Source organism: Camelus ferus, chromosome 5 (assembly GCF_009834535.1).
Source record: "Camelus ferus isolate YT-003-E chromosome 5, BCGSAC_Cfer_1.0, whole genome shotgun sequence".
Lineage (NCBI taxonomy): Eukaryota > Metazoa > Chordata > Mammalia > Artiodactyla > Camelidae > Camelus > Camelus ferus.
The window spans coordinates 4,267,968-4,285,272 of NC_045700.1; the positions used below are offsets into that span (position 1 = coordinate 4,267,968).

Below are 17,305 nucleotides of genomic sequence, written 5' to 3' on the forward strand. Positions count from 1 at the left end.
TACAGGAGGGATGCAGCAGGGATACAGGAGGGATGCAGCAGGGATGCAGGAGGGATACAAGAGGTATGCAGCAGGGATGCAGGAGGGATACAAGAGGGATGCAGCAGGGATACAAGAGGGATGCAGCAGGGATGCAGGAAGGATGCAGCAGGGATACAGGAGGGATGCAGCAGGGATACAGGAGGCATGCAGCAGAGATCTCTCTTGCAGTCATGGTCCTGGAGATGCCATAATGGTGTCTGACAGCCTTGGGGATTCACGTGATGCTCTCCACCAATGGTCAGTGGCCAAGCAGAGCCTGGCCTGCTCTGTGCGCCCTGGCCAGAGGGCTGTCTGTGCACCAGGCTGTTTCCTGTCTACCCTGGGCCGGTGCACCGAGCTGCTCTCAAGTGATCAGAGGTGCAAGCTCTGCTGAGACACTTCGCGGTATGAGCAGCTGTCCTCTCTCCCCTCAGGCTCTCCTGCCCCGTTCACAGAGCCCAACCCCGGGCTAGCCTCCAGTGAGACGGACATCGCCATCATTGCAGGTACACTGTCCTGGGGCCCCTTGAGCAGCCAGGAGGGTCAGAGGAAATGCTCAGGGGAGAATCCGCTAGGGCCCGTGCTCTCCTTCCTTCAAAGGTGGTTTTAATGTGGACTGGAGGACTCTGGCTCTGTAAGAAAATGTCCATCACGGTGTCCTGGTGGGTAAGAAGCCAAGGCACCCACATCCAGGCCTGTCAGGGCCCTAGACCCACAGGGATCGGGGGCTGGGGGGAGAGCCGCTCAGGTGCAAGAGGGGTGGGTTGAGGTCGGGGCAGGGGAGCTGACCCAGGCTCCCTGACTTCTATTCTGTCCCCCTCCTCCATGTTACTCCTGCCCTACGTCTCACGCCCCTGTTCCTCCAGCCTTAAGGAAATCTGCCCCTGCCCTAGTCTTGCTTCGAACCCTGTCCTGGGGCCCACTGATCACGGCTGTGACCCCCAAACTGTGTTTCAGGAACGACTAAGTCTGGGGATGTCACCTGCTGCTTCCTTCAGAGAGCCACACTTCTCACTAGCTCATTAACAGCCCGGAGAGATTTACAATTAAACATAGATTTTAAAAAGCAGTCAGTCACAAACTCCTGTTTGGTTCTACTTCATCTGACATTCTTCAGATCGCTGGACTGCTGAACCTTCTTTTCCTCAGACCAGATTATTATCATGCAGACAGAAGTGTTCCCCTGACACAGGAAGTTTAGGAGACTGTCCCACAAAGCTGGGACTTGAGGACAGTTGCCACCTCTACGTGTTCTCCACAGCCTCTCCCCAAGTGAACCAACTTTCTAAGTCAAGGCTGTGGGTTTGTTCTATGGCTTCAAAGAAAACACCTGAATTTTAACCCCCCCACGATGAGAGTCCTACCGAGACTCTTCCATCCCCTCACCCTGCACTCCATCACTCCAAGGCCCTGAGCGACCTGGTTCTGCTGACTGCCTGCCCTGCAGACCCCACCTCCCAGGAGCGCGGGGAGCTCAGGCCGGGGCACACACAGCCGCACTTCACCTGGTCTCTCCAGCACTGCGGACAGCGCTCGCTTCCTCCCCCTGCGAAGTGCCCACAGGGCAGCCAACTCAGCCCAGTCTTCCCAGCGGCCCTTTCCCCGTTTTAGCTCTTCAAGTCCCCTGCCTCCCCCAGGAGACCCCTCAGCTGGGATGGTCCTGGTTTTAAAAGTGAAAGTTCCCATCCCGCTCACCCCTCACTTTTAGGCAAGCCCATGAGCTGCACCTTGTGGATTGTGCTTGTAGGTCTGCCTTCTGTGGTGGACCACGAGGGCCTGGGAGCAGGAGTCAGTTCTGGGGTGCTCTTCCAGCCTGTCTGGGGCAGCTGAGTCAAGGGAGGGAGGGAAGGCAGGAGAGGGGAGAGAGGGGAACCTGGACAGGCCCAGGTGAGGGGTGGGCACACACTGGGCAGGAGAAGAGGAAGGCAGAGAGGAGCCAGCCTGTCCAGGCTTGCTGGCTTCTCCGCCCTGGCACAGCCCTGGGGGCCCGACCCCTGGCCCGTCCTGGCGCCTGCCCCGCACAGAGCCCCACGCTTGCTCCCTCCCTCCTGCAGGAGTGATCGCGGCCGTGGCCTTCGTGCTGATCTGCCTCCTCCTCCTCATGCTGCACTACCTGTACCGGCACCAGGGCACCTACCACACCAACGAGGCCAAGGGCACCGAGTTTGCCGAGAGCGCAGACGCGGCCCTGCAGGACGACCCCTCCCTCCAGGACCATGGTGACAGCAGCAAGAAGGAGTACTTCATCTGAGGGACTTGACCAGGACTCACGTCCCCCGGTGTCTCCTCCTCCTCCGACCCCGTCACCCGCCCCACCTGCAGCACCAGGCAGCCCGCGGGCACCCACCGCACCCCGAGACATGCACCTCGCCTGGGACATCGGGTGCCACCCAGGGGGTTGGGGAGGGAGGGAGGGAAGGAGGAATGAGCCGGAAGGGCCTCTTCCGGGAACCCAAGGATGTTCTGGCCACCCTGGAGGCCAGTCCTGACTCTGCGGGGGGAGGAGGTCTGGGTCCTCCCAGGCAGCACATGTGGTCACCTGCATGTGTGAAAGTCCTCGCTGGGTGTGAGCTGTGGGGGGCCAAGGGGCCGGGGGGTGAGGAAGTGAGTCATCAGGACGCCAACTGGGGATAATGGCATCAAGTGTCCATCCTTGTCATCTGGGAGACAGCAGGTGCTGGAGCTAAAAGGCACCTTTGTCTCCCCCTGATGGGACTCTGAGTGATTGGAAATAAATCTGAAATGTAATGGAGACTTCAGAGTCAGCGGCATTTCTGTGATCATCTGGGGAAGATAAAAGCCACCAGGATTTACTCCCCACCCACCTATGCACCCCAAAGCGATTTTGTGACCACGTGCCCAGTGCTAGGACGGCCACCACCAGCTCCACTGTGCAGTGTTCAGACAGCCAGACGGCTCCTGGGAGGGAGAGAGGGACCAGTAACAAGCATGCGTCTTCCCACACAAGGACAGCCTCAGGAAAAAAATGTACAGGTGCCGGGTCCCTCTAGAAACAGATAGTCCCAACCCCCTGGGCACTGGCCACTGGCTGAAGTGTTGATTACCAAATGCCTGGTATTAGAAAGAATGGATCTGTTAAAAGTATGAGTGAACTCCGTCAGAAAAGGGTTCCCAAGCCCAGTTCCAACTTGGGTGTGGAGGCATCGCCACATCAACAAGCAATTAAACCCAATTCTGACCCTATGTACCCAGAGGTAGGATCAGATTCCACAGGTAAAGGGCTCAGTCCCACGGGACCACCCTCCACTTCGAACATCAGGGGCAGCCCAGGTTATCACATATGCTTCTGACTGACCAGCTACAACCTGGAGGTCCCAAAGACCCCCTTCCTGGGTTCGATTAATTTGCTAGTGTTACTGAACTCAGGTTCGCCTGCTTGCTGCTCAAAAGCTAATAATTCAAGAGGCAAGTGCTAGTAGAAAGGAAAAATGGTTTAATCAGACAAGCCAACAATCTGGGGAGAAGTTGGACTCACATCCAGAGACCAACCCCAAGATTCTGCTCAGTTGTGACAGTTTTTAAAGGGAAAAAGGGGGAGAATCTGAGTGAATCATCGGGGCAGAAGGTCGGGTTCTGCATCATCTCCATTGTGTGCAGACTGGCTGACTCTCTCTTCAGAGGTTCTCCTGCCCACGCGATCTGCTTGCAGGACTGCTAAGGGGCCACTGGGGGTCAAGAGCTAGTCATTCTTTAACTGCTTGATTCTTCGTTCTCCCTTCTTTTTATCAAGGAAAATAATCAACACTTTAGGTGAGGTACGGTGTGCGTTCAGGAGACATAAGTCAGGAGGTAGTTTCAATTGCCTAATGATCTTGTTCCTATAATTAGGTCCTTTCGAGGTTAGGGGGGAAAAGGAAAGGGGCAAAACAGCTGCTTTCTCTAGAAGGGCTCAGAGAACCCAAGAGACCCGACTGACTCACTAGATCACCGATTTATTATAAAAAGACAGTAAAGGAAAGGGATCGACAGCCAGAGGAAGGTAGGCACAGGGCGAGGTCCTGGACAGCGGGCCCAGCACTGCGGCACACAGAAGTGTTCTGGTTCCCTCTGCAAGGAAGCTGTCTGAAAAAGTGCCAAAAGCTGTCCTTTCGAATTTCTGTGGAGGCTTCAGTACATAGTCATGACTGGCGAAATGATTGGTCGATGGTGACTGACATAACCTCCAAACCCTCCCTGGAAATCAGGATGCGGAACTGAAAGTTACAAACCCTTGATCCTGTTTGGTTCTCCCAGCAACCAGCCTCTAACCTTAGGTGCTTCCAAAAGTCTTTTCATTCAAATAAAAAAAGACACATTTATGATTCTCAACACTTAGAATATTCCAAGGGTTTTGGGAGTCATGCATCAGGAACTGTGGACTGAAGACCCAATATATAGGAGAAATATATTTTGGTCATCTGAGTAATCAAATGTATGTTTCTTACAAATCACACAACAGATTGCACCATCCTTCCCATGGGGACAGTTAGTGACCATGGCCTTAGAGGTGGGCGTGCAGACTACAGAGCCCCACTCCCTGGATTTGGGCCCCAGTCCCCCCTTTCCTGGTCCTGTGACCTTGGGCAACTCACTTGACCTCTCTGACCTCTGACCTCAGTGTCTTGGTCCCTCAAGTGGACATGGCTCGATGGTACCAACTCACAGGGTCCATGGCAGAAACACCCATGTCAAGGACTCAGCCCTGTCTTCCACTGTTGATAACCATCCTCTTTCAGGAGAGCCTTTTGAAAACTCCCAGCAGCTCAGCAATCGCCCATTTGGAGACCAGCAGCTCCAAGATTAAAGACTGAAGCCCCGGCTCCCAGGAACCCCCAGGACTCAAGGTTCTGGAGGCTGTGACATCTCCACCAGGGCATCGGCAAAAGGGTCTCCATGACCCTCCCTAGGGGAACAACAGGACCCAAGTTCAGGCAGGAGTGACCACCGGCTCAGGGAGCTGGACATCACAAGGCTGTGATGGGGGGAGAAAAACAGAGGGAAGGAAAGACACTGGAGGTGGAAGAGACTTGTTCAGAAGCTGAGGCCTTCCCCTGGGTGACCCACGCTTGCTGATCCTCCGTGTTCTCATCCAGAAAATAAAGGGTTTGGCTGCGTCCGTGTTCCCAGATGCTGTAGAACACCAGCTTGGCAAAATGATGATAAATAGCACAAACAAAAATGATGTCCCATGTGCAAGTAAGTTTGGAAAATGGCTTCCTCAGGGAAGTGAAACCAGTCCAAGTGTTCCCAGCATCTGGAGAGCCCCACTGTGTGCACGGCGGGCAGGGGGACTCGGGCAGCCCTTCCCAAATGCATTCAGCTGGAGTCCCCATTTCTTCCCAAAACACCTGTGACAGACAGACATGTGGGTCCAGAGTTCCTTGGACCACATTTGGGAGACACAAAACGACTTCTCACATTCCTTTCTGTTGTGCTGTCACTTCAGGTTGTTGAGAATATGTGAGCCTATGGCCCCGCCTTCAAGGAACGTGAACCCAGGTCACTGTCCAGGGACACAGAGGGAAACACCCAGAACCCACACACAGACATGCTGTCCTTTAAAAAAGGCTCCAGGGAGCACAGCCAGTTACAATGGGTCAATTTCTGCACAATGTCCCAGTCATGCATATACATACATATATTCGTTTTCAAATTATTTTTCATTAAAGGTTATTACAAGATATTGAATATAGTCATTGACATATTGTAACTGACTGTACTTCAATAAAAAATAAATTTGTTTTTTAAATTTGGATGTTTACCAGTGATTAAAAAAAAAAAAAAAAAAGGCTGCAAGGAGAGGATGAGCCCCTGGGCCTCCCTGAGGGCGGTGCCCATTGTGGAGGAGAGATGTGGCCAGCCCTCCTTACCCTCCTCCTCCGTCGGCTTCCCCCTCCCTCTGCAGATCCAGGACCATCTGTACTGACTGAGGTCTCAGAACTGGCCCATGGGAGCTGGGCTCCAGCCCCTCCCTCCCTCCCTTACCTCCCCTCGGCCATTTCTCCTGGCCCACCCAGTGTGCAGGAAAACTGTATGGAAGCACAGCCAGGCCCCCAGCCCCAGGTGGAGAAGACAAACGTGTAAGTATATATGGCCCTAAAGTGTTACAGATGCTGTGAAAAAAATGACACGGGGATAGGGTATAACTCTGTGGTAGAGCGTTTGCTTAGCATGCACAAGGTCCTGGGTTCAATCCCCAGTACTTCCATTTCAAGAAAAAAAAGAAAGAAAAAATTAAGAAAAAATAGAAGTGATACAGATAATGTGGAACCCAAGCAGGGAGGGGCCAGTCCCACCTGAGGGTGGCAGGGGCTTAGGAAAGGCTTCAGAGGGGAAGGGAGGCTCGGGTCAGTAGCACAGGAGACGAGGGCTGGACCAGTGAGGGTCTTGGGCCCTAGGCTAAGAACTTTGGCCTTTGTCCCTTGGGCAATTGGGAGCCACTGAAGAAATAGGTCAGCCTCCATCATAAAGATGTGGCCATGATCCAGTTCAGTGGGACACGAGGTAACAGTGAGCAGTGGAAATGCACTGGGTCTGCATGCGGCCCAGGGGCTGACACATCCCTCGCCTGGAGCTCGCCCATCACTCCAGGTACCCCGCTGTGCAGTCTGGATGTCACCTGACTCATCCCACCCTGCTCGGTGGGAAACACATCCCATCTACTCACTAGAAGAAAGGGCATCAGGTCAGGGCTTCGAGCCAACTGCTATGGAAATATTAGAGAATTTTCTTCAGTGGCAGGAACTCGTGATGGTTTTATCTTGTTTATGTTCCTTTGGAGGAGAGGCTGTTCCATTGTTTGCCATTCCTTGCTGAGCATTTTTATCTCTGTGGCAATGGGGGTGATTTAGGGGCCAACAGGATTTTAACTGGCCCAGTGCCACCTTGGACCTATGGGCACATTAATGTTGGCAATTCATGTGTTACAGAGAGAGAGTCATTCTGGAATCAGACTGAGTTGAACAAAAATCTCCCTTCTGCACTAACTGTGACCCAGGAAGAGTTATTTAACTTCTCTGGTTCAGATCTAACAAACAAAATGGAGATTAAACTATCTGAATTTTAGGATGTTTTGAATGTAAAATTCAAGAGGGAGATAAGCTTGTCGAGCACTGTGAAGTCTCTGAGATTGTCCCCGCTTTCAAGTGAACAAGTCAGCCTGTAACACTTCCGAGGGTGCGGACAGAAGGCGCAGGATGCCTCGGTCAGAGATCGAGGGTTTCAGAGATCACCCACAGCACAGAGAGGACATGAACCCCAGTCCTCTTTGTCCTCAGGTCCCACGGGGCAGTGTGGATGGCCCCAGGCGGCTGCATGCCCACACAGCGGGTCAAGTTCCGGGAGGGGAGGGCTGCGCTCGGGAAAGCTGGGTCTCTTATAAGGGGCATGCCCGCCCTCGGCTCTGGAGGGAGGCACAATCCCCGTCTTCCAAGGCTGCTTGTTGGACACACATTCTTGAAAAAGGAAGTCCAGAAAAAAGGGCAGCCGGTGCCTCACTCATAAGATGTGAGGGATGCAGGAGACCCAAGAAGAACCGTCTCTGAACAAGGCGGGCGCTGCCAAACACAGTGCCTGGGACCGTGAGCACTCAGTCAACACCTGCACACACACGAAACCCGAGCACCGAGCCGAGTACCTGTGTGCCCACCTGCTCACCTGCAACTCAGAAAGCATCTTTGCTCCGTGAGGCACATGAGGGGGTTTCAAGCTAAAGACTTTTCTGCATCTGTTTGCTAGTGATTGAGCAAGACAGTTGCAGCTTTGATGGATTTTGTTGGTTTTCGATCACAGGAACAAATAAAGGTGGACACTGAGGGAAGCCCTAGTTCATGGGTGAATTCACAAATCAGAGCCCTGGCGCTGAGGTCGGACGGAAATGGCCAGCATCTGTGTCTGAGGTCGTCCCGTGATCGCGCAGTCTCTCTCACCCACGATATAGATCCCCAAGGATGCGGAAGGTAGGCAGACCTCCCCTCTGTAACTTCAAACCAAACACTTGGGCCAACTCTTATTTTCCAAATAGCTGAAATTCTTCTTTTTCTATGTCAAAAGGTTCTTGGGAAGACTTCTACTTCCATGCTCACAGTGAGATAAAGCCCCCTGGGGGGCCCTTCGATGCAGGGAAAGCACCCTTTTGTCCAGGGAAGGACCATTTAGCTCCCAGCTGTTGCTCATCAGACACTGTCCTCTAAAGGTGACCAGTGACGATGTTAGCACAAAATGATGGTCAGCGTCCAGGCAGTGACACCCCTTCGTTCATTCCACAAGCGTTCTCTCGGTTTTCACTACACGGCGGGCATTGACTCCGGAGATTTAGAAGTGAGCAAGGTGTCTGGAGGACACCCACCACGACAGTTGAATCGGCTCCGGTTGTGACGAGCCCACCGGGGAAGGTTCTCAAGAGCTCTGCAGGGGGCCAGGGAAGGCTTCCTGGAGGAGGAATTCTGAGCCTGGCTCTGAAGGTGTCACCCAGACACAGGGATGAGAGGTGCAGAGGAGCAGAGGTGAGTTCGGAAATTCCAAGGATCCTGCTGTTTTTGGAGCAAGAGACACATGCGGCAGTGACAGAGGATAAGGCTGGACCAGGTAACGAAGGGCCTGGCCGCCATACTCTGGAGCACGGATGTTGCTCCAAAGGTGGTGGAAAGCCCTTGCGGGGACCTGACAGGCGGGAACAGGGTGCAGATATGGTTGGATTTGCAAATCACTTTAGCAACCAGTGTGAAAGATGAGCTGGAGGTACACTCGGGGGAGAAAGACAGACTAGAAATTGTTGAGGCCTGACTGGGGAAAGGTACCTTATAGCAGATCCCTCAAGATGGAAGCCAATCCAGTTTTCACCCAGCTGTGCATCTACCTGACTCTGCACTGCCTGTGGGACACCGCAGGTACAGAGCCACAGCCTGCAGGAAAGAAGTTCCAAATACATCAGTTGGGTTTGTGGAAGAAGACTGTTCATCCACCTTTGTCACAAAAATCTGCCCAAAATGTACCAAGGTATTCAGCTTCCTAGAGACATATTTGCAGCTCCTCTTGGACAAAAGATACATGGCTAGAACCCCAAAGGGGAAATAAGAACAAAAGATTCAGAAGACTACTTCCTTTTGTTTGTTTGTTTTGTTTTTTAATGGCAGTACTGGGGGTTGAACCCAGGACCTCATGCATGCTAAGCGTGTGCTCTACCACTGAGCTACACCCACCCCTCCACCCAGAAAGGCTACTTCTTAAAGCCTGTCTATGTGGCATTGAAATTTCCATGGAAGGCATTCCACGCAAACTTTCAACCTCAAGTAAGTCAGAAAGTCCATAATTCAAGCAGTACAAAGCTCTCTGCCACACACATCCTTCTAGGCACAGCCTGGGGGAAGTAGAGGGAGTAGGGACGCTCTGCTGTCCCTTCCAGGTATGAGAGCCTGGAGATGGGAGAGCAGAACGGGGTACAGAGGCCTGCTTGTGTGGCGGGCAGGGTAGGGACAGGAGGGCAGAGAAGGGAGATGTTCCTCATTTCATCAGTTTGCAAAGGCTCAGCTCGGAGGCCCTTCTCAGGTAAGAACCCCACTCTGGCTCACGGAGGACTGCAGAACAGAAAAGAAGCCATGCCTGAAGTCAGGCATAATGACCAGACATGGTCCAGACCAGGTCACAGAAACCAGTAAGGATGCTTATGTCCACCCTTCTAATTTCTCTGGTAGAAGAAGAAATGGGGTCTGAGAGACTGCAGAGGGGGACAGGCTCCACACATGCTGCAAATACCAGCACCTGGGCACTACTGGGCACTTGTGACAGTCTTCCAGCTCCCTGTGTCCCTGGCAGGCGTGGCCAGCTGAGGACGACGCTCTCCCACCGAAGCCAGGCGGGGCTGCCCTGTCCTCCCCACCAGGCGCACACACTCCAGGGAACCTCTGCCAGACCCAGCCATGATCTGACAATGGAAGGGACCTGTTGGGTCTTACAGCTGCTGGTCACTGGCTGGAGAGGAGGAGCTGGTTCCCGGGAGATGACACAGAGCAGAGCCGGGAGGCTCCTCCTGGTGAGGACAGAGCGGGTGGAAAGTCCTCCCCTCCCTTCTTCATGAAACTGTTAGAATTAGCCAACGCCCTGGGGCACAGAGGTGCTCAGAAAGATAAAGACTCTCCCACGGTCTCTTCCATACCCTGTTGAAATGGACCATCACGAAGATATTTTTGGTTGTTGCTACGGAAAAATACTTTTCCCCCCACAGACATGTCTGATTCCAAAAAAAAAAAAAAAGGCTGGAGAGTGTAAACAGCCAAGCTGAGTTGGAATTCTTGGCAGCTGATGGCAGCTACGCCTCCAGGGAAGGAGAAGGAAGTTCTCTAACTTGTTTATTCCACGCACTATTAATCACCTGTCATTAAAAAAGGGATTCTAAGAGGAAAACAATGTGCAGCTGTGTTACAAATCAAATATATACATACATTTACATATATGTGTGTGTATATATAAGTATAATTTAATGAATTAAGCACCTGACTTGGAAAGAATAATATATATATGTATATATATGCATGTATATATATATATATGTGTGTGTGTGTGTGTATATATATGTATATGTATATGTGTGTGTATATATATACATACACACACACATATCACATTTTATCTGATTAATTCAGGTGGAGATTATCTAAAAGAAGCTTACCCACAGCCACTAAGATCCAGTGGACCCACACTGGTGAACACAGACCTGCCCATCACGTCTTTGGCAGCCCATTTGGTGGTGTACCAAGAATCTTGTAAATGTTCTCTTTCTTTGTCCCGGAAACTCTACCTCGAAAAGTCTATTCTGAGAAAAGGCCCTGAAATACAGACCAAGATTTCAGTAATTTAAAAAAAAAAAAAAAGGTCCATAATAGCTCTATTTACAGTAAGGAAAATATAGGAGGGTTTAAGTGTTTATCATTAGGGGGCTGTGAAGAGAATTATGATGCAGACATGCAATTAGATATTCTGCAGCAATAAAATGGTGCTGCAGAGAATTTTTAATAAGCTGGGGAAACGCTGGTGATAGAACGCTGAGTGAAAATTTTTAAATACACAATATACCCAGGGCAGAGGCAGGCACATGAAAAAGGTACAGAGAAGACTGGAAGGACCACCTGAACGTTGGCAGTAACTACTCGGGGTGAAGACCAACGAGAGAAGTTTCAAAGGAAGCTCTTCTGAGACGCCTGGTCCTTTGGCCTGTGGATCTTCAATGGGGCCTCCTCCCTCTTTGCCCTCAGAATGGGTCCCTCACCCTGCTGTCTACCTCCTGTCAAATGGGTCCACGTGCGGCGTTGCAAGGCCCACTGGGTGTCTGGGAGTCGGCACACCATGAGTCTCCCTCCATCCCTGAGTTCTGCGAGATCTTGGCGCCTGGAGCAGGGCTTCTGCACCGACAGTAACAGGTAGAAGTCACTGTTTTCTGATATTTCCCTTTTATCGTGTACTTTTCCAAGTCTTCTACCAAAAATATGTAATCAGAAAAAAAAAGCACTATAAACAAAATGAACTTCATCCAAGGAGTAGCACTGTTGTAAACGCAGGCTATTTTCCAACCCACCCTCCCCGCTGAGCCCGGTGGCTGCGAATCCCTGTGTGAACTCCCCTAGTGAAGATTGTCTACCCATGAGGGGTCTTTAGTACCAAACGGAAACAGCCCCTGAGCATCACCCAAGCTACAAACGAGACCAGGCAAAAGTGACTTCATCCTATGCCTGGCTGCAGTGGTGGAAAAGCATACCATCCATGGGTGTGGGCTGGTGAGATGAGAGACAACCAGGGGGCCCAGGTTCTAGAAGACACAAGAGGTTACACAGCCCATCTTCCCACAAACAGGTGGGGAGACCGAGCAGAGGCTGGGACAAGAGCTTGTCTGACGCCACCCAATGCACTGCAGGTGAGCGATGACTAATATTTCTAAGTTTACTGAGCGTTACTACCTGCTAGGTGCTACCTCTTCACCTGTTTAATGCTCGCAAAGATCTTCAAGGTCAGCATGATTATTTTCTCCCCATTTTACAGTTGAGGAAACTGAGGCACAGAGGCATTAGGAAGCTCATCCAGATTATGGAGCACAATGCAGCAGAGTCAGGATTTGAACTTTGGCTTCAGAGCATGCATTGAATCACGACACAGTTTTTTAGAAACTGGTGATTATGATACGGAAGAGTGCCAGTGAGTTTCTGAGAGCCTGGGGTTTATGGGCTTGCAGGAGAATTAGTGCCCAGAGAGCCTTCCCAGGGAGCACGAGGTGTGTGAGCTCATCTGCAAACCTGAACCAGCCACGTCAGCATCCCTGTCTGCTGAGCTGGTGTTTATTCCAACTGATGGAAGTGCTTTCCCAAGCAAACGCTCAGAGGCCAGGCAGGTACATTCTCAGAGAGACCCCAGGAGGAATCTGTTCCTTTACGCTTTCCCTGCTTCACCAGGGATATGTGCATGGGAGGAGGCGATGGAGGAGGGGAAGGTCCTGCCTTCCAGAGACATGCTGCCTCAATGCAGACACTCAATTTGCAGGCTAATGGGAAATCCTGAGGGATGGTGGAGCCCAGGAGACAAGTCGGAGAGCTTTGTTCATTGGCCTGGGGCTCTGGGAGGGCAGAGTGCCCTGCTCACCTTGCAAGAGAATGTGTCATCCTTCCAAGTCACAGAGCATGCGCAGAGAACCTACTGTGTGTACCAGGGTCTCCAGAGATGAAGGTCTGCTCTCAAGCAGGTCACAGAGACAGAGATAGTGGCAGAAAGGAACCCAAAAATGCCAACACATCATGCTAAATACAGAGACGGAGGGGACCACAGGGTGTTTCCGTTTATGACCATGTGGGATGGGGGTGAGAAAGGAAGGGAAAGAAAGGGAGGGGGTGGAAAGGAAGAGAGGGTTCAGTCCAGCAAAGATTCTGGGAGGAAGAACTCCCCTGGTCAGTCTGCAAAGGTAAGTAGGAATGACTGAATCACCAACTGCTTGAATTAACAAAAGAAATTCTAGATAGAGGTGGGTGAGCAGGCATCACTGGATCTGGCATGCCCAGGGTCCTGGGGAATGCTAGGGGGACACTCACTGATGGCCTTGGGTGTCAAGCTATGAAGGGTGCTTGTCACCCTGGCACCAGTGGGACTCCCTGGAGAATTCTGAGCAGGAAGTGGCCTGACCCGATGTGGGGTTTAGAAACATCACATTCAGTGTCATGAGGGATGGACCAGGTAGACACATCCCCCTCCATGGGCCAGAGTGGGGAAACTCCCACCACTTTATAGAATCTGTAACTGAGAAGAATGCACTGTCTCCAGAGAAGAAGTTAGCGTGCAAATACCTTCCCAGTATGTCACCTCATCTCTTGGGTAATCCCTTCACACTCACCTGCTGGTACTTTAGCACCTACCAACGCAAAAGCACCTACAGCACATGAGCCTGATCCCGTCCTCAGATCAGGTGACAACGAAAATCTAGGCCCCAAGGTCATGTGGCATAGGGAAGGTCAGTTTATTTTCTTTTTAATGTCATTTTTATATACTGTTAGAAGTGACGGCTCCAGTCAAGATGGTACAATTTCCTTCTTTAGGTACAAAACCTCTATTCTATTCCTCTCTAAGTAATAAGAGAGGAAACAGCCTCAAAAGCAAGGAAGACAATTCTATGGAGTCAGAGGAGAATCAGACACGCAGAGAGGGTCTGGCTGGCTTTCAGGAAGCAGCTCAGGCTGGGTAAGGTCAGTGTTGCAGGCACAAAAAGAGCATGGCTAGCCAAACGAGCAGAGTTTAGCTGTATCTCTGCAGCATGCACAAATAAATTTAATTTTTTTTTTTTTGGTATTACTTTACCTACATTGTATTAAATATCAAAAGCTCAAGACTGAACTAAGTATTTAATCAGGTTAAATTCTGAATATGTTTCTGTTTCAATTTGTCTTGTTTGTAAAAGTGTATGCAAATACATCACATAGAGTAACTCTGGTTTCTGCACTTTTCATGTGTTTGTGGGTGGGAAAAAATTCAGTGGTTTTTTTTTTTAAGCAAAATACCCATTGCCTAATTTAAAAAAAAAAAAAAAATCCTGGGAAGAAGGGCCTAGAGTTCAGGCAGCAAGACTTTTAGCACCAAGAAGGATGAGCAAAGTGAAGTTCACACTTCAACACATCCCAGTGAAACCACAGAAAAGTCAGAGAAAAGAGAGAAATAACACCTGGCCTAATTATTGACTTCTTGACAGCAGCAATGGAAGTCAGAAGTCAATGGGTTGTCTTTATAATAAAGTATCCAGGAAGTGACAAATAGAAACAAAAACATGAACAGAAAAGTTAAGAGATGAATGATCTGTGGAGGGCTGGGTAGGCAGATCTAATACACATCCAGTCAGATCGCTAGAAAGGGAAGAGAGAAATGAAAAGAGGCACTAGGTAGCTGGGAATTTTCCAGATTTAATAGAAGACACCAAGCATCAGAGCTCAGAAAAACCAAAGGTTCCCAAGGAGGAATCCCAGAGAACCCGCACCTGGGCACATCATAGTCAGATTGCTAACACTGAAGACAAAGAGAATATATTAGAAATACTGAGACAGGAAATAAAGATTAAATTTAAAAGTATGAACAATTATTTTGACAGATAACTTCTCAGCAGAAAAAAAAAGAAACTATTAAAAAATGAAATTTCAATGAGAAATTTCAATTGCTTTCAATGAGAAAGAGAAAGCTGTCAACCTGGAGTTGTATACTTACTAAAATTATCTTTCAAGAACAAGAGGAAAGACAGATATTTTCAGACCAACAGGAAACTCTTACTAAAGGAAATTCTAAAATAATTCAGGCAGAGGAAAGAATCACAGATGGAAAATGTAAGATGCAAGATGAAATGACAAGAAAAAAATGTGGTAAATATGTAAGTAAATCTAAACAAAAGCTAAACATATAAAACAATAATAATAATGTCTTGTGAGCTTAGAAATATAGCACAACTGAAAGTAATGGACATCAACACCACATTTAGAAAGGAGAGTTAAAATATTCTTGCATCTTGTATTTTTTAGGAAAATTACAATAATATTAATTTGATATCAATGACTTCAATATGTTAAACATACATGTTAAATAAAGTAACAGAAAAATGTCCAAATTCTATACTAAAGGCAAAAATAAAGTGAGAAAAATTTCAATCAATTCAAAAGTAAGCAAGAAAAGTAAACATAGAAAAAATCAGACAGAAAATACAAAGTAGGTTATTGGAAATCAATTGAATTATACCAGAAATATAATAAATGTAAATTTATTACATTCTCCATTTAAAAGAAAAGATTGTCAAAACAGAAAAGTAAAGGATGTTGTTTACAAAAAAAAAAAGAAGTCTGAAACATTGACACAGAAAGGAAAAAAGTAAACAGTAAAATATATATATATGAAAATATTAATTCCCCTAAAAGCTACTATAGTGCTTATAAAATTGAATGCATCTGAAAATATGGCCTCAAGATATATAAGGCAAAAACTGACAGAGGTGTAAGGACAAATTGACAAATCCACAATTATTTTAGGAGATATTGGCACAACTGTTTTGGGAATAGCTAGCTTAAATAAAGCAAAAAGTAAAATAAAAAGCTAGAGACATAAAAGACTTGAAAAACACACCAATCTTGATATAAAAGAGATTGGATGGAAGATAGATAGACAGACAGATAGATAGACAGATCATCAATTAATATTCAGAGAATTTAGCAGCTGAGAAATGCACATTTTCTTCAAGTGTACATGGTATATTTACAAAAATTGTCCACATTGTAAGACCAAAAAAAAAAAAGGGGGGAGGAAAAAGCTTCAACTACTTTTAAAGGATTGGTATCCTGGTATCTTACAAACCGCATTCTCTGACTGCAGTGTAATTAAGTTAGAAGTCAATAAAAAGTGTGTAAATTCAACAACCTACTTCTGAATAACAACTGAGTCAAAGAAGAAATCATAATGGATTTTAGAAAATATTAAAAACTGAAAGATAATAAAAGACAAATATCAAAATGGAATGCTAATTTGACAGATAAAAATTGATAGTGTTAAATATTAATATTAGGAAAAAAAGTATAATTTAATGAATCAAGCACACCTGGAAACAATAATAAAATATACTCGAAGAAAATGAAAAGAAGAATATACAACAGATGAAGGCAAAAATTAATGAAAAAGTAGCAGCACAAACAATGGAGAGAAAAATAATGCCAAAGATTAATTTCTTAAAAAGACGAATTTTAAAACTTCAGGCAAAAGTAATCAAGAAAGACATGAGAAAAGGCATAAATAAATAATTGAGACATAAAATGGAAAACATAACTTTAAATGCTGCAGATATTGAAAAGGCAATACAGGACATTATGAGCAACATATACCAATAAAGTTGAAAACTTCGATGAAATGTGCAAAATCACTTAAAAAAAAACTTAGCAATACTGAGGAAAAAGGAAAAACAGAAATTCTGAGTGGTCCTATAGCCATTAAAGAAACCAGACCAATAGTTAAAACCTTCCCACAGAGAGCCCACCGGAGCTAAACCAAGTATCCAAGAGATACACAACCCTAATTTTATTCAGACTCTTCCAGAGAAAAGGCAGGAGGCTCCCTTTATGAGGCTGGTGTCAACTGGACACCAGAATCCAAGCACAACTTATAAAGCTGAGAACGTGATATTCAACTAGCACAACCACAAGACCGAGAGCCCCAGTGATGCACTGCTTTGAGTCCCCCGTGTACACTCCCTGTTTCTCTGTGCTTCTGTCCCACAATTGGCTCCAAGCCTTTCTTCACATCAGGTCCCTTCCTCAGACTCCCCATCACTACGTACTCCTTCTTCATAGTACAGGGTAGTGGTGTCCCCTCCCCAGTGTGACATCAGCCTGCTCCAAACTCCTCCCAGGACACTGGGGAGCTTAGCCCCTGGCACTCACCACCTCCCTCAGTCTTTGCCATATCCACGCAGGTGGGGACTGGGGCACCAGCAGGCTGGGGGCACTCAGAGTGGGACCAACCAGAGCTTATGGGGCCTTCCTGGAATAAAACCTCCACCCCATGTCCTCTGCCTGCCTCTTGTCCATAGGAGAACTTTAGTCTCCTAGGCCCACCCAAGTTCCAAAAAGTATCTTTAATCAGAAAAGTGAGAAAATGCAGAAAAAATGGAAAACGGTTGAGCAAGACAAGATAATAATAGTTTGGCCACTAAACAAAGTCAAGGACTTTTAGTTCCTCCTCAAGGGATATAGATAATATTCTGAGCCTTGTCCTTTGAGCTGTCCTGAAACCCCCA

The 17,305-nt window shown here is 48.1% G+C and overlaps 1 protein-coding gene and 1 long non-coding RNA gene across 2 annotated transcripts in view; both read left to right on the forward strand.

Annotated features, from left to right (window-relative positions):
- The window catches only part of GYPC (glycophorin C (Gerbich blood group)), a 33,942-nt gene extending 31,167 nt beyond the window's left edge, over positions 1–2,775 (forward strand). Inside the window, exons 2-3 of the mRNA XM_032479188.1 lie at positions 456–527; positions 2,076–2,775. Of these exons, the coding sequence (XP_032335079.1) occupies positions 456–527; positions 2,076–2,272 (269 nt within the window). The 3' untranslated portion in view covers positions 2,273–2,775. The remainder of the gene's footprint in view (positions 1–455; positions 528–2,075) is intronic.
- Positions 2,776–7,825: 5,050 nt separating this feature from the next.
- LOC116663543 lies at positions 7,826–13,975 on the forward strand. Its single transcript, XR_004319711.1, has 2 exons — positions 7,826–7,979; positions 8,074–13,975. It is a non-coding gene; the product is annotated as an uncharacterized LOC116663543 (long non-coding RNA).
- Positions 13,976–17,305: the final 3,330 nt, after the last annotated feature.